Source organism: Nycticebus coucang, chromosome 10 (genome assembly GCF_027406575.1).
Source record: "Nycticebus coucang isolate mNycCou1 chromosome 10, mNycCou1.pri, whole genome shotgun sequence".
Lineage (NCBI taxonomy): Eukaryota > Metazoa > Chordata > Mammalia > Primates > Lorisidae > Nycticebus > Nycticebus coucang.
In genome coordinates this window covers 102910676-102933525 of record NC_069789.1, presented here as the reverse complement: position 1 = coordinate 102933525, position 22850 = coordinate 102910676, and the positions used below count along the sequence as shown (strand labels likewise).

General features: G+C 48.9%; 3 protein-coding genes across 7 annotated transcripts in view; 2 read left to right on the top strand and 1 right to left on the bottom strand.

Annotated features, from left to right (window-relative positions):
• LOC128596262 (antigen-presenting glycoprotein CD1d-like) overlaps nt 1-22850 on the top strand; it is a 59600-nt gene that overhangs the window by 12526 nt on the left and 24224 nt on the right. For 2 of the 5 annotated variants that reach the window (XR_008383099.1, XM_053605896.1), the window contains exon 1: nt 19993-20376. The exons of the other annotated variants lie outside the window; for them this stretch is intronic. The gene's annotated coding sequence lies outside the window, so the exon portion shown is untranslated. Of the gene's footprint in view, nt 1-19992; nt 20377-22850 lie in introns of those variants that run through there. 5 annotated transcript variants of the gene reach the window in all.
• On the top strand, nt 6992-12382 carry LOC128596266 (actin-binding protein WASF2-like). The gene is made up of 2 exons (XM_053605902.1): nt 6992-8219; nt 12115-12382. The coding sequence occupies exons 1-2, from the start codon at nt 7235-7237 to the stop codon at nt 12117-12119; spliced, it is 990 nt and encodes a 329-aa protein (XP_053461877.1). The 5' UTR covers nt 6992-7234; the 3' UTR covers nt 12120-12382.
• On the bottom strand, nt 17515-22049 carry LOC128596264 (antigen-presenting glycoprotein CD1d-like). The gene is made up of 6 exons (XM_053605899.1): nt 21546-22049; nt 21033-21299; nt 20526-20804; nt 19719-19997; nt 18866-18971; nt 17515-18772 (listed from the first exon to the last, which is right to left on the bottom strand). The coding sequence occupies exons 1-6, from the start codon at nt 21604-21606 to the stop codon at nt 18751-18753; spliced, it is 1014 nt and encodes a 337-aa protein (XP_053461874.1). The 5' UTR covers nt 21607-22049; the 3' UTR covers nt 17515-18750.

Here is a 22850-nt window from a genome sequence, read left to right as displayed (position 1 = left end):
TGATGGCTTTTGGTATCAAGATATATCAGAAAATTCCTACATATGTATTTTTTTCCAGCCGTAGGCTTGCTTCAGGAAATTAGAGTAAATATGAAGATTTGATAGGTCTTGAGTTAGCATTACTTGAAGTTGGAATTTCCCTGGTGGAATAGTTTCTTGCTTGTTGCTGGTATTGAACTCTAAGCAATTTTTGTGGGGGTGATCACCTCTGAGTCATATAGTTGAGAAGAGGCTTAAGAAGAGGCTCATATCTCTTTCCTTTGGGAGCTGCTGATTAATATAATCAGCAGCACTTGATTATGTTAATGTTGGGTCATCATGCCACTTCCCAGCGTATCATGACATTACAATGTGAAGTCCCAATTTAGGAGACATTAGAAATCTTTCTCGTTTTGCTCCCTGATCAATTTCTGCCATCCTTCTTGCTTTATTAATCCCGACATGTCTTCCCTGATAAATGTAGGTGGCACATCTTAAAACCATTCTTTGTTGACCTGCCTAATTCTTTGTGAAACCATGTTCTCTATGATAGCTTAATTTTGCCAGTATTTCTTTTCCCTTTTCACACTCATGTCTGAAAAACTGCTGACGATTCGAGTGCTGACGTAGATTCTTTGTCACTAGTTTTCCTCTGTGCATTTCATTTTCACTTGAAAAATGAAAGGACTGGACTAGCCGAGTAGGTCACCACCCACCCCTTCATTCTTTTAATAACTGGGATGGTCTTGCAAAAAATGAAAGGATGGGCTAGCTAAGTAGGTCACCACCCACCCCCTTATTCTTTTTGTAACTGGGATGGTCTTGCTGCCTTCCTCACAAAGGGAATTCCCTGGGGTTACACACCGTATCTTTTTCTTTCTTTCTTTCTTTCTTTTTTTTATTAAATCATAGCTGTGTACATTAATGCGATCATGGGGCACCATACATTGGTTCTATAGACAGTTTGACACATTTTCATCACACTGGTTAACATGGCCTTCCTGGCATTTTTTCACCATGGAATATTATGCAGCCTTAAAGAAAGATGGAGACTTTACCTCTTTCACATTTACATGGATGGATGGAGCTGGAACATATTCTTCTTTTTTTTTTTTTATAGGAGATTTAATAAGCTTCCTTTATTAGGTTTTACCCAATGTTAGATTTTTTTTTTTTTTTTTTTTTGGCCGGGGCTGGGTTTGAACCCACCACCTCCAGCATATGGGACCAGCGCCCTACTCCTTGAGCCACAGGCGCCGCCCATGAACATATTCTTCTTAGTAAAGTATCTCAAGAATGGAAGAAAAAACATCTTTCTTTGAATCTCCCCAGGTGAGTCATACAGCCCGATCTGAGGAAAAGGTTGGTGGGAAAAGAAACTAGAGGAGAAGGGGAAGCAGGAAAGGGCAGAACAATTTCACTCCAAATGTTGCTTCTTGGGTTAGTTTTCAGAGAACCTACAAAGTCACGCCTAAATTTTTACTTTTGAAAGTTGTACATTCACTTTATCCTCTTTCCTTTAAATCCAAGGATTCTTTCTAGGCTCCTTGAGAGCTGCCTCTGAAGGGTGTGGCCATTTCAAGGGACAGCACAGGCAAGGAGCCCTGCTGAGTTGCAGGAACCACCAGGATTGTCGTGAACCAGCCGTGGCAGATGGGGATGGGGCATCTGGGCACGAGGGCGACTACCACAAGTTGAGGCTCCTGTTTTATGAACATTAGGGGGATGTTTAGTCCATTAGGAGAGCTGGGAGAGAACAGGGATAAAGGGAGGTAAGGGAGAGGTGAGAGGGGCCACACGGAGGCTGGCTTCACCCGGACAGTGCACTTCCTGTACCTGGTGAACACCCCTGGAATGTGCGAAGTCGCCGCTTAGGAACACGTCTTGCCTGATCTCCCCCCCGCTTAGGCACTTGGACGCAACTTTATAGATTGTGAAACAAATAACTTGTCCAAAACCTCGCTGCTGTTAATGATAGAGCAGATTAAACAACCACGGTCTGTTTGACTAAAAAATACTTTGCTGGCTGAGGCAGTCTGGTGATGGTGGTGGGGAGGATGGAGTCACAGGCATTTCCTGGGCATTCCCTGAGTCCCTCACTATGAGGGAGGGGTTTCTGGGATGCAGATATGAACACAGATTGGGGGAGGCACCTGCTTAGTGAGGACACCTTATGTGCTGTCCCCTGTCCTCTTGTTGTTATCCTGTGATGCTTCAGCACTAGACACACCGTGGAGAATCCCACATGCAGCACCGTGACAGCAGGGAGAGACACATTTGGGGCAGGATGGGAAAGGATCTTAGTCTGCGGGGGTCTTTGGTGGTTCTACTGCTTTTCCTCAAATACACCAGTTTTTGTCTGGTCGTGTTTGTGTGGGGTGGGGTGGCTGGTGCCTACGTAGGAAGGGACACAGTGATCTGGAGCCTGTGACTTCATCTGTTACTTGGTGCAGGAGATCTGCCCAGGAAGTCTCCCCACTCTCCCTTTATTCCCACTCAAAGGTCCTGGGCTACCTCCCCCTCCTCCCACTAAGAGGTGTGTGCAGTCTGTCTCCTGAGGGTGGTTAAAGCGAATCCTCCAATGGTTTGACTTGCTTCGCTTAGTTCTAGGAACCCAATCTTCCTCTCCCTTCCTTGCTGCTGGAGGCAGACTTTGCCTGCATGTTTTCTCTGGCTTGGCAGTTTGATTATAAACTGAAGATTTCACCTTTGATTATAAAAACAATACATGTATATTATAGACATTTTAGAAGACAATTATAAAATTACGAAACAAAATAAAAATTACCTGCTTATAATCTTTTTTTTTTTTTGAGACAGAGCCTCAAGCTCTCATCCTGGGTAGAGTGCTGTGGCATTACAGCTCACAGCAACCTCCAATTCCTGGGGTTAAGCGATTCTCTTGCCTTGGCCTCCCAAGTAGCTGAGACTACAGGTGTCTGCCACAATGCCTGGCTATTTTTTGCTTGTAGTTGTCATTGTTGTTTGGCAGGACTGGGCTGGATTTGAACCTGCCAGCTCTGGTGTATGTGGCTGGCACCTTAGCCGCTTGAACTACAGACGCTGAGCCACCTGTTCATATCTTTACCCAGAGAAAAACACTGTTAATATTTTAGAAATTTCAGGGCGGCGCCTGTGGCTTAGTCGGTAAGGCGCCAGCCCCATATACCGAGGGTGGCGGGTTCAAACCTGGCCCTGGCTGAACTACAACCAAAAAATAGCTGGGCGTTGTGGCGGGTGCCTGTAGTCCCAGCTACTCGGGAGGCTGAGGCAAGAGAATCGCCTAAGCCCAGGAGTTGGAGGTTGCTGTGAGCTGTGTGATGCCACGGCACTCTACCGAGGGCCATAAAGTGAGACTCTGTCTCTACCAAAAAAAAAAAATATTTTAGAAATTTCTCTTCCAATACTTTTATCTGCACATACCTACAAACTTAATATATGCAGCTACTTTTAAGAAAATATTTCTAACTTATAAACTTAAAACATGTAGAAAAGGCTGGGGAGGAGGAACCAAAATGTTTATAATAATTGGTGAATGAGCTAATCTTTTCTGAGTGCTTCTTTTCCCTCTACAAGCACTTAAAGAATGTCAAATGGGACTGACAGGACAGAGTGTCAAGTGTATGAGGTCACATTACACACAGCTGAGCAAAGCTTGAGTAAATTATGCCCAGCTGCCTTCAGGCAGCATTATTGTGGGTGGCTAGGTTTTCTGATGTGGCTTAGGGGAGGGCCAGCAGTGTCTCACCATCAGCCACACAATGGGCAATAGTAGTCAAGGAATGTAGCCAGGAGCTGTGGCATCAGGCCTGAGGGCTGAGTGAGGTTTCATGCAATGCAATCAACCCCAAAGGCAGAAGTTAGAATGGTGTAGAATGGTGCTAGATAGTGGAGATCTATTCTAGTGCAAGCCATGGATATAACTGAAAGTTTTCTAGTGGTTATATTAAAAAGATTAAAAAAAGGTGCAATTAATTTTAATAATATATTTAACCTGCCATATCCAAAGTCTGATTATTCCTGCCTGCAATCAACAGTTTAAAGTTACTGCTGAGATATTTTACACTATTTTATGTGTTTAAGTTTTCAAAATCTAATATGCATTCTATGCTTACAACGCCTCTCGGTGGAGACTAGCTGTGCCTCTGGTGCTGGTGCAGATCCATAGGAAGCCATGCATGTGCTAATGGCTACGATATAGACCTAGAGAAATTCAGAGTTGATAGTAGGAATAGGAACAGAGTAAGCAGTTTGACACTAAGGTCATGAATGCCGTAAGATGTTGAAGGTCTGCTTTAACGTATTGCCAGACTAGGAGGCGTGATGGGACTCATGATGTAAAAAGGACTGTGAGGTGTGGGTTGGATAATTTGATGTAGGCGCAAACCCTCTCAGGCATACAACCATCAAATTTATCATATTTATAATTCTGGAGGTCATAAGTCTGAAATGTGTCTTGTTGGGCTAACATCAACTAGTCAGCTGGAATGTATCCTGTCTGGAGGTACTAGAGAAGCATAGTAACCAGGAAATTATAAATATGATGAAGGAAAACAAAGCAGCCTAGGGGCAATGTCAGGAGGTGGAGGAGCCTCGGGAAGGTGGTGAAGAAAGGCTCACAGAGAAGATGACAGTTGAGCAGGAGTCTGGAGGAGGGAGTCCTATCCCTGGGATGAGTACTCCAGCTGGTGAGAGACGGATGCAAAGAGCCTGAGGTGGGAACCCCATTGGTAGTATTGAGGAACAGTAAAGAGACCCATGTAACTATTGTCAAGTGAGTAAAGAAGAAAGGGGTAGGGGATTGGGTCAGGGAGGTATGGTAGGGGACCAGACCTCACAGGCCCTGTGGGTCACTGTGAGTGTTGTGGAGTGTTTTACCTCGAGTGAAATGTGAGCCATTGGAAGGTCCTGAACATATGAATCATGTGATGTGACACATTTTAAAGTGATCTCTCTGGCTGTTACAATTAAGGAGTGTAGGATGCAAAGGTGAGGTGAAAGACCGGTGAGGAAGCCATAGCAATGGTTTGAGTGATACTGGCAGGGCGGGTGTCATGGTGGTGATGCACAGCAGTAGGCTGCTGGATATATTTTAAAGGTGATGTGGTCGGACTTCCTGAGGGTCTGGGAAGTGGGATGGAGAAAAGGAAGGGATAAAGGATGATTCCAGAGTCTTTTACCTGAGCAACTGTAGGAAAGGAGGTGCCGGTGATTAAGATGGGAAAACTGGTGTAGAGTAGTTCTGTGGTGGGGGAGTAATCAGGAGCTTGATTGTGGACATGATGGATACTAATGTCCAGCACGTAATAAAGTACCAAACACGAGCACCATCATGGTCAATCCAAACATCACAGCTCTGGGAGGGAGCATTGACTTCATTTTCTGGGTGAAAGAACTGAGTTTCAGGGAAGTCTTGCCCAGGTTAACACAGCTGATGTAAGTTAGATTTGGTGTTGGGACGAGGACTTCCTGGAAGGTCCTGTATGTCCTTTTTTTTTGAGACAGTTTCTCCCTCTGTTGCTTGGACTAGTGCAGTGGTGTCATCATAGCTCACTGTAACATCAAACTCCTGGGCTCAAGTGAGCCTCCTGCTTCAGCCTTCCCAGTAGCCAGGACTAGAGGTGTGTATCACTGTGCCTGGCTAATTTTTTATTATCTGTAGAGATGGGGTCTCATTGTGTTGCTCAGGTTGGTGTAGCAATCCTGTCCTCAAGTGATCCTCCTGCCTTGGCCTCCCAGAGTGCTTGAATTACAGGTGTGAGCCATCCAAGAGGATGGCCCTGTACATCCTCTTAAGCTCTCAGATTTGCTGCAGCTTCTCATGGCTTGTGGCACCGCAATAAAGCAAAACAGCTACATGAACAGCTCTCTGATGTCCTCATAGTGTGGTGACCCAAACTACCTGCTTTAGCCCCTCATATACTTCTTCCCAATTTGCTTCACATTCTGCTCTCCTTGTCATCTCATGATTCATAATCCCTCATTGCCACCTCAGACCAGATTTTAGGCATCACTTGTCATATAGTATTGTTTTAGCTGTTATGCTTTATTAGAGGTGATGGTCCTTTTAAATCTTCTGCAGCTTGATTGGTAACTGGAAAATTTAAAACATAGACTTAGTATGGAACAGATGTATCTACTTTTATAATTTGCATGTATATTTCAAATCTGTGGGTTTTTTCTTTTTTGAGACAGTCTCACTACGTCACACTCCGTAGAGTGCTGTGATGTTACAGCTCACAGCAACCTCTAACTCTTGAGCTTAAGCAATACGCTTGCCTCAACCGCCTAAGTAACTGGGACTACAGGTACCCACCACAATGCCCAGCTATTCTTTGGTTGCAGTTATCATTGTTGTTTAGCAGGCCCTGAAAGAAAATATTACCATGAGAATGTGACCACTTCTCGCTCCCTACCATAGGAATGTGACCTTTTGTAACTGTTCCAGGAGATAGCCCCAGGAGCTTCAGCAAATGTTTACTATTAAGTAAATATTTGACTGTTAGTCTTGTCTTAAGACAGTTGAATAGTGAACTAGAGTTCTCCTTATCTAGTTAGAATCCCAGGTGTGTGTATTCTCTCTTACTTTGAGTCCCTGGCATGTCTGCTATTCCCGCCTACTTTGTAGTTTTTGCCTTTATAAGCTTGTAAAAAACTGCTGTGGGGGACTTGATTTCTCGGCTCCTAAAAGAGTTGTGAATCAAGTCCCCGTATACAGGAATAAAAATCCTCTTGCGTTTTTGCATCAAGAGACGACTCTTGCGGTTGATTGGGGTGGTCAGAGCTCCAGGCTGAGTGGGGGGTTCTGCCCCAAGTCTTTCATTTGGGGGCTCGTCCGGGAGATAACGACCACCCCTCACCTGCAGAGTCGACCTTGGAGGTAAGAAAGGGGTACCCTGAAAACTGTCTAGTCTGTGTCTTCAGTCCTTTTGTTTGACTTTGTGTGCACGCTTTGGATTTCGCAGCCGTTCGGCACCTCGTGAGAGTGGCCGGACAGTGGTCGGTAGACGTGCCCGGAGGACCACAGGCTGAAACCCTGGGGGACGCCCCAGGAACTGAGGAGAACCAGGGACGCCTGGTTGTCTCCTGCTGTAAGGGCGCTGGTCGAGTCTGGTTGTTCGATCAAAAATTACGGGAAACGCGCCCGTCTGATTCTGTTATAGGCTTGTGAAGGACCAAGTGTAGTAGGTGGGTCCTTGTACCTGTAATATTTCTGTTATTTCTGTTATTTGTGTTTCTGACATATCCACTGACGATGGGACAGACTGTGACAACCCCTCTGAGTTTAACTCTAGATCATTGGACTGAAGTGAAGAGAAGAGGTCGTGATCTGTCAGTAGAGGTTAAAAAAGGCCCATGGCAGACTTTCTGCTCCTCGGAGTGGCCTACTTTTAACGTCGGCTGGCCCTCAGGAGGAACCTTTGACTTATCTCTTATTTTTGCTATTAAAGAGATTGTTTTTCAGAGAGGACCGGGAGCTCATCCGGATCAACAACCTTACATCATAGTCTGGCAGGACCTGGTGCAGAATCCGCCCCCCTTGGTTCGGCCGTGGACTGCCACATCCAGGCCCCCGTCTAATCCTCAGGTGCTCGCTGTCCAATCTTCCGGTCCCAGAAAAGGGGGCGACAGTTCGGACCCCCCTAAGAAGATCTACCCGGAAATCCAGACTGATCATCTTCTCCTCGACCCTCCACCCCCTCCTCCCCCATACCCTCCCGCCTTGGCTCCTGTCGGGGGGCAGGGAGGACCAGCATCGCCGGATCCGGCGATTGCCCCCTCGGCACCCCCGGGGGAACCTTCACTGGGGCCCGCACAAGGTACCAGGAGTCACCGCCGGGGAGGAGTGTCTCCCGACACTACTGTTGCCCTACCCCTGAGGGCATACGGCCCCCCGCCGGTGGCAACAGATGAGGGACCACCTCCTCTCCAGCCCCTCCAGTACTGGCCATTTTCTTCCGCAGACCTGTATAACTGGAAAACTAATCACCCCCCTTTTTCAGAAGACCCCCAACGCCTGACTGGGCTGGTAGAGTCCCTGATGTTCTCTCATCAGCCCACATGGGATGACTGCCAGCAGCTCATACAGACTCTCTTCACTACTGAAGAGAGGGAGAGGATTTTATTAGAAGCTAGGAAGAATGTACTCGGGGCGGACGGGCGTCCTACCCAGCTCCCCAACATCATCGAGGCTGCCTTTCCCCTCTCCAGACCAGACTGGGATTTCAACACGGCAGAAGGTAGGGAGCGACTGTCAGTCTATCGCCAGGCTCTAGAGGCTGGCCTCCCTGGGGCGGCAAGACGCCCCACTAATTTGGCTAAGGTAAGAGAAGTAATACAGGGGGCCACGGAACCCCCCTCCTTGTTTCTTGAGCATCTAATGGAAGCTTTTAGGTGCTACACCCCATTTGACCCTGCCTCTGAAGGACAGAGGGCTTCCGTGGCTATGACTTTCATAGGGCAGTCAGCTGTAGACATTAAAAGAAAGCTGCAGAGAATTGAAGGATTGCAGGACTATACCTTGCAGGATTTAGTTAAGGAAGCTGAGAAAGTATACCATAAAAGAGAAACTGAGGAAGAAAAAGAGCAGAGAAAGGAGAAAGAGAGAGAAGAAAGGGAAAATAAGAGAGACCAAAGACAGGAGAAAAACTTAACACGGATTTTGGCCGCAGTAGTAGGGGAGAAGAGCCAGGAACAGACCCAAGGTAGAACTAAGAAGTCAGGTACTCTGAATAACCGCATCCCGTTAGATAAGGATCAATGTGCCTACTGTAAGGAAAAGGGGCACTGGGCCAGGGAATGTCCTAAAAAAAAGAAGAAAGAACTCTCCAAGAAAGTACTGGCCTTAGAGGAAGAAGAAGATTAGCGGGGACGGGGCTCGGAACCCCTCCCCGAGCCTAGGGTAATACTTAAGGTGGAGGGGAAGCCAGTTGAGTTCCTTGTAGACACCGGAGCCCAACACTCAGTCCTACTTGAACCATCAGGACCCGTCTCCAAGAAAAAATCCTGGGTTGTAGGGGCCACAGGGCATCAGCAGTACTCATGGACTACCCGAAGATCAGTAGATCTGGGAGTGGGACGGGTAACTCACTCATTTTTAATTATCCCTGAGTGCCCTGCGCCCCTCCTCGGGAGAGATTTACTCACCAAAATGGAAACCCAAATCACTTTTACTCCTGATGGCCCAGAGGTAACCCAAAATAAGAGGGTAACAGCCCTGACCATGCGTTTAGAGGATGAACATAGACTCTTTGAAAAGCAGTGGGAGAAAGGGACTAGTCTCGTAAATGACTGGCTAGAAAAATATCCCGGGGCATGGGCCGAAACTGCTGGAATGGGACTGGCCGCAGAAAGGCCGCCTATAGTCATAGAACTCAAAGCTACTTCCACTCCTGTGGCAGTGCGCCAATATCCTATGACTAAGGAAGCTCGGGAAGGAATTAAGCCTCACATTCAGCGTCTCCTACAGCTGGGCATACTAGTAAAATGCCAGTCACCATGGAACACGCCCTTATTACCCGTCAAGAAACCCGGCACAGGAGACTATCGCCCTGTGCAGGACTTAAGAGAAGTAAACAAGCGGGCGCAAGACATCCACCCCACCGTGCCTAACCCTTATAATCTGTTAAGCTCTCTCCCTCCAAACCATATCTGGTACACTGTCCTGGATTTAAAGGACGCCTTCTTCTGCCTCCGACTACACTCCTCTAGCCAGAACATCTTCACATTTGAATGGAGAGACCCGGACTTTGGAACAACGGGGCAATTGACATGGACCCGACTTCCACAGGGGTTTAAGAACTCCCCAACCATCTTTGATGAAGCCCTCCACCAAGACCTAGCTCACTTTCGTGCCAGCCACCCTCAGGTGACGCTCCTACAATATGTAGATGACTTACTACTAGCTGAAACAACAAAAGAAGAGTGCCATCGGGGCACAGAACTGTTGCTAGAAGAACTAGCCTGCTTAGGATATCGAGCCTCTGCTAAAAAAGCCCAGATCTGCCAGAAAGAGGTAATGTACCTGGCTTACACCTTAAAAGCAGGGCAGAGATGGTTAACGGAAGCCAGGAAGCATACTGTGACTCAGATTCCAGTTCCCCGCTCGCCCCGCCAGGTGTGAGAATTCTTAGGAACTGCGGGGTTCTGCCGCTTATGGATACCGGGGTTTGCTACTCTGGCAGCTCCCCTCTACCCTTTGACCAAGGAAGGCACTCCCTTCGAGTGGGGTGCCAGCCAACAGCGGGCCTTTGACAACATTAAAAAGGCCTTATTATCAGCCCCGGCCCTGGCTCTACCAGATGTAACAAAGCCCTTTGTCCTATACGTAGATGAGAAGAGAGGAGTGGCCCGAGGGGTGCTGACGCAGCCTTTAGGGCCATGGAAAAGACCGGTAGCATACCTCTCCAAGAAATTGGACCCCGTCGCTGGTGGTTGGCCAGCCTGTCTGAGGTCTGTGGCGGCAGTAGCGGTACTGGTAAAAGATGCAGACAAATTGACTATGGGGCAGAAGTTGACAGTCATTGCCCCCCATGCTTTAGAAAGCATCATCAGACAGCCCCCTGACCGGTGGCTGTCTAATGCCCGCATGACACATTACCAGAGTCTCCTATTAAACGGAGACAGAGTCCAGTTTGGCCCGCCTGTCATCCTCAACCCAGCTACCCTATTACCTGATACTTCTGTCCAGAAAGATGTATTACACACATGCCAAGAAGTACTGGCTGAGGAAACTGGAACTCGGAAGGACCTCTGTGATCAGCCCCTGCCGGATGCCCAGCTGACCTGGTTCACTGATGGGAGCAGCTCCATAATAGAAGGTAAAAGGGTGGCCGGGGTGGCGGTAGTGGACGATAAGCAGACCATCTGGGCAAGTAGTCTGCCTGAAGGGACGTCGGCCCAGAAGGCCGAGCTGGTCGCCTTGACCCAGGCCTTACGTTTGGCAGAAGGGAAAAAAGTTAACATATACACCGATAGCAGGTATGCTTTTGCTACTGCCCATGTTCATGGGGCCATTTACAGGCAGCAAGGACTGCTGACTTCAGCAGGAAAAGAAATTAAACACAAGGAAGAAATCCTAAGTCTACTGGAGGCTGTTCACCTCCCTAAGAAAGTGGCCATTATCCACTGCCCTGGGCATCAGAAAGGGGGGTCCAGAGTTGCCGAGGGAAACCAAAGAGCCGACCGAGAAGCTAAGCTAGCAGCTCAAAGGCTCAACATCCTGCCGCTATATGAAAACACTTTAAGGCCTAGCCTTAAAGAAATAGCACCCCCCCTTGTCAAACACTTTAAATATTCGGAGCGGGATCTCGAGAGAATGAACAGATTAGGCCTCCACTTAGAATCCCCAGAGGGGATCCGAGAAACTCCGGAAAGAAAAATCATCCTCCCTGAAGAGCAGGCGATCACCTTTCTCAGACAACTTCATAAATTAACTCATTTGGGCCCCAAGCTTCTAAGAACTATTGTTCAGTCCTCCCCATACTATATTATGGAATTAAGTAAACTCGTTGACGCAGCTGCAAAAGAGTACAGACCTTGCCAATTAGTAAACACCCAGCCTAGCACATTACCTCAGGGTAGACGACTCCGAGGAGATCGTCCTGGGAGCTACTGGGAAACAGATTTTACAGAAATTAAGCCGGCCAAATATGGATACAAGTACTTGCTGGTGTTCATAGATACTTTCTCAGGATGGGTCGAAGCTTTTCCTACAAAAAGGGAGACTGCTCAAGTCGTAGCCAAAATAATATTAGAAGAAATTTTTCCAAGATTTGGGCTACCCAAGGTAATCGGATCCGACAACGGTCCCGCTTTTGTTGCCCAGGTTAATCAAGGTTTAGCCAAAATCCTGGGGCTTGAGTGGAAATTACATTGTGCTTATCGGCCCCAAAGCTCAGGGCAGGTAGAGAGGATGAATAGAACCCTAAAAGAGGCCATGACTAAATTATCCTTAGAGACTGGCATTACTGACTGGACAGTCCTCCTTCCCTTTGCCCTATTCCGTGTGCGCAACACCCCTAGCACTCTCAAGCTGACCCCCTTTGAAATCCTATATGGAGCTCACCCCCCGCTTGTTGCCATGCAGCACCTCCCTTCCCCAGAATCTTACTCCTCTCAATCTCTATACACCAGATTAAAAGCCCTTGAAACTGTGCAAAAGGAGGTGTGGAGCCGGCTGATCGAGGCCTACAAGCCCGGGGATCTGCAAATACCTCACCAGTTCCAGGTTGGAGATTCGGTGTACATCCGGCGCCACTGGACAGCCAACCTTGAACCACGGTGGAAAGGACCATACCTGGTGCTGCTCACAACCCCTACGGCAATAAAAGTCGATGGCATCGCAGCCTGGATCCACGCATCTCATGTCAAACCAGCACCGCCGCCAGACTCCGGGTGGAAAGTGGAAAAGACAGACAACCCCCTCAAACTCCGCATTCGCCACAGTAGCCCTGCTCCTGCTGATACAACTCCCGGTGATAAGTAGTTCCGGTCCCAACCCCCATGCCCCCCAGAGGTTAACCTGGCAGGTTCTCTCTCAGACTGGTGATGTAGTATGGAGTATTACAAAAGAAGACCCTCCTTGGACCTGGTGGCCGTCCCTCACCCCAGATATTTGCGCCTTAATAGCAGGGCTAGATAATTGGGATATCTCCGATGAGACCTTTAAAGAGGTTCCATCAAGCCTTGATCACCATTTAACAAATCGCTCCACATCCCAAGGCCAGTACGTTGCAGACGCCCCTGGCTGTGGCAACTTGCCCGCCCAGCGCCAGATGCGACAAACGGAGTTCTATATCTGTCCCCGGGACGGGAGAACGAGAAGCCAAGCCAACAGATGTGGGGGGGTAGAAAATTTCTATTGTAAACAATGGGGATGTGAGATGACTGGGCAGGCCTTCTGGCACCCCTTCTCCTCTTGGGACTTAATAACCGTAAAGAGGAGCAGTACCGGAGCAGGGTCAAACCCCCTAAATATTTCCTTCACGGAGAGGGGGAAACACGCCCGAGATTGGATAAAAGGAAGAACATGGGGATTCCGTTTCTACATTTCAGGGTGGGATAAAGGATTTACCTTCTTCATCAAATTAAAAATAGAGACCCCCGTCGCTGTCCAGATAGGACCCAACATCGTACTCTCAGGATAGCAGCCGCCAGCTAGGCCGCCTATTTCTACCCGTATGCCCCAGACTCCGGGGAGCACCCAATTTACTGAGGCCAGCACAGCCCCATCACCTGCGAAACTGTCTCCCCAGGTAACATCCCCGGAGACTCCAAGCACCGGGCAGAGACTTCTTAACTTAATACAGGGGGCTTTCAATGTCCTCAATACTTCCAACCCTAATCTTACCGAATCTTGCTGGTTGTGTCTAGCCTCAGGCCTGCCCTATTATGAAGGAATCGCCTTCTCAAGTATCTTCCAAAATACCACCTCCCATAATTCCTGTGACTGGGGATCCAAGATCACCCTTACAGCAGTCTCTGGGCGAGGCATTTGCCTAGGCACGATCCCCGAAAATCGCCAGCATCTGTGTAATCAGACCATTAAAAGCCCATCAACCACTATCAATTATTATCTAGTGCCCCCTAAAGGAGGATGGTGGGCTTGCAGCACTGGGCTAACCCCGTGCATTTCCTCATCAGTGTTCAACTCCACTGCAGACTACTGTATCCTCGTACAATTAATACCTAGAGTTATCTATCATGAGGCGAGTTCCTTCGAGGCAGAATTCGATCTCAGACCCCGTAGACAGAAGAGGGAACCAGTCTCTATTACTCTAGCTGTCCTGATGGGTATAGGGGTGGCGGCCGGAGTAGGAACAGGAACGGCTGCGCTTGTCCAGACCCCACAGTATCTCGAAGAACTGAGAGCAGCTGTAGATGAGGACCTAAAAGCCATAGAACAATCGATCACAAAATTAGAAGAGTCACTAACATCCTTATCAGAAGTAGTATTTCAGAATAGACGGGGACTCGATCTCCTGTTCCTAAAAGATGGAGGGTTATGCGCTGCACTAAGAGAAGAATGCTGTTTCTATGTAGATCACTCTGGTATGGTAAAAGACTCCATGTCTAAACTCAGGGAGAGACTAGAAAAAAGACAACGAGATCGGGAGGCCCATCAAGGATGGTTTGAAAGTTGGTACAGCCGATCGCCTTGGTTCACCACTCTCGTTTCCAGTTTAATAGGCCCTCTTATTATACTGCTTCTAATTCTTACCTTTGAGCCCTACATCCTCAACCGTATAGTCACCTTCGTCCGGGAGAGAGTGAGTGCTGTACAAGTATTAATGCTCAGACAGCATTACCAGTCTCTCCGCCGAGACGATAGCCATGAGAATGAATACATAGAGCCAGAAGTTCCATGATTAGAACTTCCCAAAAACACAAATGGGGGAATGAAAGAAAATATTACCATGAGAATGTGACCACTTCTCGCTCCCTAACATAGGAATGTGACCTTTTGTAACTGTTCCAGGAGATAGCCCCAGGAGCTTCAGCAAATGTTTACTATTAAGTAAATATTTGACTGTTAGTCTTGTCTTAAGACAGTTGAATAGTGAACTAGAGTTCTCCTTATCTAGTTAGAATCCCAGGTGTGTGTATTCTCTCTTACTTTGAGTCCCTGGCATGTCTGCTATTCCCGCCTACTTTGTAGTTTTTGCCTTTATAAGCTTGTAAAAAACTGCTGTGGGGGACTTGATTTCTCGGCTCCTAAAAGAGTTGTGCATCAAGTCCCCGTATACAGGAATAAAAATCCTCTTGCGTTTTTGCATCAAGAGACGACTCTTGCGGTTGATTGGGGTGGTCAGAGCTCCGGGCTGAGTGGGGGGTTCTGCCCCAAGTCTTTCAGCCCGAGCTGGGTTCAAACCTGCCTGCCTCAGTGTATGTGGCCAGCACCCTAACCACTGAGCAATGGGTGCCAAGCCGTCCTGTCTCTTTTTTTTCAAGCTTCAGTTTTTTCGAAGTGTGTAACAGTGCAAAACGTGTGATTTTAGCACCCATTACAAACTGCCACTGTGGATCAGACTGGCATTTTGAGTTGAGATTTCTCCAGGCCGGTGCTCTTCTCTCACTGACAGTCTGCCCTGGCTGTGGCAGCTGTTGCTACTGTTGTTACTATCATGCAAACATAGAGTCTGAGATACAAGCCTTATATGTAGCAAGTGATGCCTTTCCACCTTCCTCCATTTCTAGTTAATTTTCCAGGAACTAAGAAGTTAATCTCCTCAGAAAATTGGAACAAGGCTACTTTTACCTTCTGAACCTTTCATCTGCCAACCACTGCATGTCCTCTCATGGGCTATAAGTCACTCTGCAGCCGCCCTGTAAACGGAGCTTATTACGCCCACAGACATTTCAGAAGCCAGTATTAAATTCTAAGCCCATCTGAAGACTTCATAAAGTCTTTCATACAATCTCAGCAATTATCTCCGAATGCATCGGCAGGTAACTTCTGAGCAAGCTGTTGGCAAAAAATGTCAAATCTAAGCCCTTGCAGGAAAGCAAATTCAAGTCAAGCTTTGGAAAGTTCTGTGTATGGCAAAGTAGGCCCACGTATCCCCCTGAGCCCAACCAGCAAATTCAAGTCACACAGCGACTTCAACAGAGGAAGTTGAATAGAAGTTTTAAACATAATAAGAAAATAACGTTAAGATAAAAGAAAACTCTACATAGAACCCTAGGGCTGAAGGAGAATATCCAAAAAACAGCTCGGAAGGGGGGCCCCTCCTGAAAGCTGGAGTGCAGACCTCACGGGAGAAGGTATAGTTCAGTCCCTCAGAGAGCAGAGAAGTTGACAGGCTGGTCCAGGCCAGAGCTGGTCTGCAGTCCCGGGACAAGCTGGACGCAACCCGCCTGGCCTGAGCAGCAAGGCAGCAGAGGAAGTGTGGCTTGGTGGAAACCCCCCGGCAGCAAGTGGACTCAGCACAGGTGGCGTGAGCGTCTGAAGAGGGGATGTGGCACCGGTCTCTATGTCAGAAGGTTACTGCCAGGCTGAGGCTTCAAGGTCACAGAGCACCTCGGGATCTGGGGACATGGCTGGGGCAGCACCACACAGGATGCCCTCACGACTCTCTGGGGCTGCACCCACAGTAGCTGAGAGCTGCAGGACTGTCCTTCCTCCTGCTGCGCCTGTCCCTCCAGGCCCTTTACTGAAAAAGCAGAACATTATGCTGACTTTAAAGGAGAAATATTACACGCATTCTGTTCATTGTCACTAATCCTATAATGAAGGATGGATCTGAAGCAGAGTAGCAATAAAGTGACAATCAGCACAGCACTCAGTAAGGAACGCGACCTTCATAAAGGGAGTATGAACATGTTTGAAAGTGAACTCTCAGGATTTTCTGAGATGTTTTGAACAGTGTGTTTGAAGGAAGAGGATGGAACTTCCTGGAGAGGTAAGCCATTACTTCCCAATTAAAGTTGCTAAAAGATGAATCAGAGCTACCGCAAATTCATGCAGAAACATTTTCCAAAGAACATTGATTGGTAAGGACACTTTAACACACATGCTCTAAGAACACGGGTCAACCAGGAAGGTTCGCTGACCAGACACGGCTTCAGAAAGCAAAGCTGCATAGCATCGGCAATAGTAATGGGCTCCACACTTTTTAAGCATTGCAGTTTGCCACATATCTCGCACACTTTATCCTGCAACTCATGTCTGTGAACTAATCAAGACAGACATTATCACCCCCATTTGGCACAGGAGGAAACTGAATCTGAGGCTAGAAAGCCAGTCTCCTGATCCAGTGCACCTGGTGTCCCGCCTCACTACCTCTCCTTTTCAAAACCACACTTCAAAGTCCCCCTCTTCCAGGAAGCCTTCCCTGAATAATCCAGGGCCAATCTCCTTCTTACTTAGCAATCTGAAGAATTCAGTTGCATAGCATGGACAATAACTGGGGACAGTGGTTCTCTAACCTCAGCTGAGCACCTGTATCCCAGAGAGCTTGATTACTGAGCCCCACTCTCAGGGTTTCTCACTCAGTGGGTCAGGGGGTGAGGCCCACAATTACCATTTCTACCAAGTTCTCAGGCGCTGCTGCTCAGGCAGCTACAACTGGGAACCACTGATTTAGAAGCTAGCAGGATCTTCACCCCATCGTAGGTTCAGACCTCCAAGTCCAGTGTAGAGAAGGCCAAATGTTATTTTTTTCAAAGACTTTCCAACAGATGGATCTCACTTCTTCTGGATCTTTGGAGGCCCTGTTGATAAATGACTTCCCAGAGAGGCAGACAGATGATTTTAACTTGGCCTCCTAATTGTTTTAGCACTAGGAAGGTCTGCTGTTTATCAAAGTTTCCTGCTTTGTCCTCTTTAAGTCACAAATAAAACTTACAGTTGGGGTGTTAAAGCCAACATTACAACAGCATGTGCCTGTCTAGGGGGTCTTACTCATTTTGCATACATTGTATTTTTTTTTTTTTGTAGAGATAGAGTCTCACGTTATGGCCCTCGGTAGAGTGCCCTGGCCTCACACAGCTCACAGCAACCTCCAACTCCTGGGCTCAAGCGATTCTCTTGCCTCAGCCTCCCGAGTAGCTGGGACTACATGCGCCCGCCACAACGCCCGGCTATTTTTTGGTTGCAGTTTGGCCAGGGCCGGGTTTGAACCCGCCACCCTTATGGGGCCGGCTCCCTACCGACTGAGCCATAGGCGCTGCCCCATTGTATTTTTTTTTTTTAAAGAGACAAGGGCTTCCTCTGTCATCCAGGCTGGAGTACAGTGGCCCAATCACATCTCACCATAACCTCAAACTCCTAGGCTTAAGTGATCTTCCTACTTTGGCCTCCCTAGTACTAGAACTACAGGCATCTGCCACTACACACCCTTATTTATTTATATATTTATTTTTAGAAAAAAACTTGCTATAATACCCAGGCTGGTCTCAAATTGTTGGCCTCAAGTAATCCTCCTGCCTTGGCCTCCCAAAGTACTGGGATTATAGGGGTGAGTCACCACACCCCACCCATTGTCTCTTTTGAGAGCTACATGTAGGAGAAACTGCCACTGCTTCTGTTGTTGTTTCTGGAAGTGACCATTTTAGAGAAATAGCCCTACTCAGAGTAGCTTTTTTTCAACATAATACATATATACTATGACTTCTTCTAATAAAGTTACATCAAGTAAAAGCTTGAAACATCTCTGTTTCTTACAACCTCACTTTCTTTAAAGAGAAAATGTCCTTCTTTGATTGTAAATCCAAATTCACAGTAGAAATTATGTCAAAAACATGCCAATAAGTCATTTGGGGCAAACTTTCTTAAAAGGAGACACAAACTAGTAGCTCCTGGGTTGTCATCAGCCAGCAGATAGGTATTGAGGCGTCTCTCATAGGATTTTGTCAAAGCTTGAGTCAGGAATGTTCACATCAAACTCCAGTTTGCTTGATAAATGTAGGTTAGAAGTAAGTCACCTTCTGACTTTATACTTGACAAGCAGCAGCTGTAGCCACTTCCTCTGGACAGGACACCTGTTTTCCGGGTCACTGCAGATTCCATCACATGCACTTAGACCCCAGTGCTTATCTGCTTCCCTGGTTGGTGTCTGAGCCATCTGGGCATATAAACTTGCAGTATAATGAAAAAAATTTGAATTCTTGTATAAATGTTAAATGGATGTGATGAGAGCTGCCTTTCAACTGTTCTCTGCTTCTTCAAGCTTCCTCTCCTTTCATCCTCAATTCCTAGGCAGATCAGAACTGAAGTCCCAGGAACTTGAGGTACACTGAGGTTCGGGGAGGCAGGTGTGGTGAGCAGAGTCACAGGATGTCTTGATAGGAGCTATGAGAAGACAGAAAGGGAGAGGCCATTCAGGAAAAGGGGAGCCAGGAAAGGAGGGGAGGCTGAGGAAAGGACACGGAAAGGGAGACTTACCAGCACCTCTTAAGCCAGAGCCTTAATCCTACAGTGAGCACCAGGAGGGACACCAGGCACGCCAGCACTGCCAGGACGACCAGGCCCGTGGAGGTGCGGCTCCCTCCTGCTTTGGGGAAACACAGGATGTCTCTGCACAGGGTCCCTCCCATTTCAAGTCCCCGGGTGCAAGCACATAGGAGGGTGCCAAGATGCTTCTGATTGCCTCCTTCATTTAAAGTGCCTGTTTCTATACCTCGTAAGTTTATATTCTCCATCTGTTCCTAGGATCTAGGCATCCTTCATTCAGTTCACCTCAGCATTTGCTTGTACAGCCTAGAGGAGAAGCATGACAGCTGTGTAGGTAGGCAGGCCTGAGTCTAAAATCACTCTTCAACTTTCCGCATGATACCTGGCTGTTCACCTATCTCAGCCTCAATTTCCTCATCTGTAAAATGGGCACAGCAGCTACTTACTTCAAAAGAGAGTGCTGAGGATCAGAAGAAATACTGTGTGCATGGTCACCAGCGCCATGTAGGAAGCACTTGACAAACCACAGCTCTCTTTGTCAGCCTGCCTGTCTAAAGTCCCTTGACCCCTTGCTGCTGGGGAATGAATCCTCCTGGGATTCTTTATTTGCCACCTACTTATGTATCTCTGAGATTTTTCATCATGTTTCTCCTTGTATATGGGACCCTTTTACCTCAGTCCTTTCTGAGTTTCCGGTCTTTGTTTCTCTCCTGTATCTGGAATCCCTCCTTCCATCCCTCTCATCTCTGAAACCCCTCCATGCTGGGATAATCAACGCCCTCCTTCCCCAGGGCCTCCCTCTGTGCCTCCTCCCATGTCCAGCCTGGACCTTTTTCTTTCTCACCCCAGTGGAGGACGATGTCCTGGCCCTCTAGACTGCTGTGCTTCACCCGGCAGGACAGGCCAGCAGCCTCCCCAGCCGCCACGTCCAGGGTCGCTCGGTGATACCATGTCCAATCAGCATTGGGCAGGAGGTCGCTGTGCTGAGTGTCCGGCTGCTCCTGCTCACCCCGCATCCACATCACCCACACGGGCTTTGGGTAGAATCCTGAGACGTGGCAGACCAGCAGCAGACGGCCAGGCCCAGGACTGGGGCCACTGGACAGCCAGGCCTCGGGCTTCACTGTGTCCAACAGGGAATGGGGAGTCTTAGAATTAAAGGTTCCAGGCCTGGTATCTGGCTCTTGTTCCCCACTTGTCTACTGCTGAAACTGAAGTCTCTCATAACTTCAACCCACTCCTGTTACCTTCTCCAGAACCTTCCCTGGTTCTCATTCCCCTTCTCCAACCCCGGTCTCCCATAAATGTCCTCCCTCTGCTCTCCTAGACACCCTTTGTTCAGCTGTGACAGTACTAAGTCTCAGATGCTGTGTTGATTGTTAATCTGTCTTCTCATCTCCCCCACAAGCAGGGACCCTACCTACCCAACCGGCTTTGACCCCCAGCGTGTATGTGATTCAATTCAGGGAACACAGCAGGCGCTCAGCTGACCTCTGAGAGAGGTAAATCCCCGCCAGCCCAGCGCCCCCCATTCCCCCTGGCCCTGATCTAGCGCCTGCTACTCCTTTCTCTTTGCAGCTGCTGGAAGGGATTAGAACCTTGCACTGGAAAACTCTGGCGTGGGGGCCGGGGGTGAGGAAAGCAGGCTGACCTTGCTTCTGCAGCTCTGACGCCCCCGCCTCAACAAGGCTACTGGCAAGTTGAGGGCAGATGTCACTGAGGAGCCACTTCACTGTTTCCCTCGTGCCCTGGTCCTCGTTGAGCTCTCCGATGACCGAGGTTACCCAGTCTGGGACCTGTGCAACTGGCTCCCACCAGGTTCCTTGGAAACTCAGGAAATCGCTTCCTTGGAATGCTATGTGGAAGAAGTCTGTTGAGGAGTTCCCAGTGCTTACCTCGCAGCCGGCGGCCAGCTGGAGCTGAATGGGATCTGAGGAGAGGCGTGGATGGAGAAGGGTTTAAAAGACTGGACAGGGTGAAAGAGAAGAAATCAGTGTGAGGATGAGTGACCCAGACGGGGCAGGAACAAGGGACATTGTGGGGAGTTAGAAGCTGGGACATGTCCAGGCAGCAGTGGAAATCAGAAGAGGATGGGCAGGTGGGAACCGCGCCCCACTTCCCACCTGGGTACCCGCCCAGGATCCCTCCTTCAGCTCACAGGCTACTTGTAGCTTTTTGACGAATTTCTGTACTTCCCAGGTGAAGCTGGCTCGGTAACTCTGAAAGATGTGCTGCAGCCTCTCCCATTGCTGGTCGTTGAATCCGCCCCGAGACCAAGGCTGCAGGAAGTGAAAGGCGTCCGAGGAGTGGCCCCAACTGTGGGTCTGCAGCTCCCCCAGCCAGAATGACCCGTCCGTGCGCGGCCGACCGCTGCTGGAGAAGGACGAGATCTGGGCGTAGCGGAAGGAGAAGCTCCTTTGCGGGCCTGGGAGAGATGGAGTCGGAGGCGCAGCAGGTGGCGGAGAGCAGAAGCCGCGCGGATGAGGAGGGGCGATAGGAACAGCAGCCGGGGAGCGTGGAAGGAGGGATGGAGCGGGAGAGCGCCCGGCAGCGCTCCCTCCCCAGAGCCGAGTCTGCGGGGTCTCCGGCTGGACCCGCGCGTCGCCCTCGGTCCCAACCCGGCCCCTCTCTCAGCCCTCCCGGCGCGTGCCCAGAGCCCGGTCCCACTCACCTTCGGGGCCTCCCCAGACCCAGAGCAGCGCCCAGACCTGCAGCAGCAGCAGGCGCCGCATATCGCCAGAAGCGGAGACCTTGCAGAGCTCGGCCAAGCGCTGGACTCGCACCGGCTCTATTGGCGAGGTTGCGGGACAATCCCCAGGCCCAGACGCGGGCAGCCGTCTTACTGAGAGTAACCAAACAGCCAGAGGTTTGTCGCTTCTGCCACGAGGTCCCCAGATGTCAGCTCTTCCAGTTGCGGAAAGATCGGGGTCCCCCGGTAGTCCAGACGGCGCCGCCCGCTGGAGTGAGTTTCACAAACCCGCTGGTCTCTGTATCCTGTTTAGATGCGGAGTCTGGGACAGCTTGTGGGAAGTTTCGACCGAAGGGAAACTTAGATTTGCGGTATGGGATCAGTGCGGGTCAGAGAAGGCAGAGATGAGGCCAGGTCTCCAGCTAGCATGGAGACCCTTTCCTCCCAGCACAAGTTGTAAGTTTTTTTACTTATAAGGAAAGAGAGAGAGAGAGAGAGAGAGAGAGAGAGAGAGAGAGAGAGAGAGAGAGAGAGAGAGGAAAGTTCTTGCTTTAGCAATGGATGCCTCCAGGTACAAAGACTATGGGTGGCTTTAATTTGCTTTACACTTTTATGTCTTCTAAAATTTCTGCAAGTGCAAGTTATCACATTTCTATCAAAGTGAAAACATGACAGTGAATTTTCGCAGTTGTACATTGAAAGGATTCCTCCATCTCAGCGCTCCCCACCCTCTCGTTGGTCCTGTCCAGGCCCTTGCTCTGCCAGTCCTGGCCTCCTCTGACCCTTCCTGCAGGAACATCCCTGGATCCTCCTCTCCTGCTCTCACTCCCTCCTGGCCTCTCTGCCTGCTCACTTAGCCCTCTGGCTCCTCATTCACTCTTCCAATAGGAGCGTCTGTGCATCTGAACAGCCAGCTCCGGCTTCTCACACTGAAGATAAGCAAAAGTGACCAAAACAGTGGTTCAGAACCTTAGAGCCTCTTGGCAAAGTCAGAACCTGGGCAGCAGCCTGGCATCTCCCCTCCCTTGTGCCTTTTATCCAATCCATCCCTAGTTCTTTTTCAATGCCTCTTGAATGGGTCCTCCTCTTCTCTACTTTTCCACCTTTGCCAGCCCCCTAACCTTTTTGCCTGATGGCCCCACCATTCCTGGGACTGAGAAGAAAATCATCCACACAGCCTGCAAAAGTCCATGAGATGGAGCCCTGGTCCGCCTTGAAACCTCACGTGGCACCCATCTCAGTGGCTCTGCTCTGCAGCCTCACTGATACCCTTTCAGTTCCTCTAAG

What these genes read in the sequence shown, in the direction of transcription:
- LOC128596266 (XM_053605902.1), top strand. Translation starts at nt 7,235, where the DNA reads ATGGGACAGACTGTGACAACCCCTCTGAGTTTAACTCTAGATCATTGG.
- LOC128596264 (XM_053605899.1), bottom strand. Translation starts at nt 21,606, where the DNA reads ATGCGGCGCCTGCTGCTGCTGCAGGTCTGGGCGCTGCTCTGGGTCTGG. An exon ending in CAAAAAGCTACAAGTAGCCT is followed by an intron (nt 20,805 to 21,032) that starts GTGAGCTGAAGG and finishes GCCTCTCCTCAG; the next exon opens with ATCCCATTCAGCTCCAGCTG. An exon ending in GTCAGAGCTGCAGAAGCAAG is followed by an intron (nt 19,998 to 20,525) that starts GTCAGCCTGCTT and finishes TGTTGGACACAG; the next exon opens with TGAAGCCCGAGGCCTGGCTG.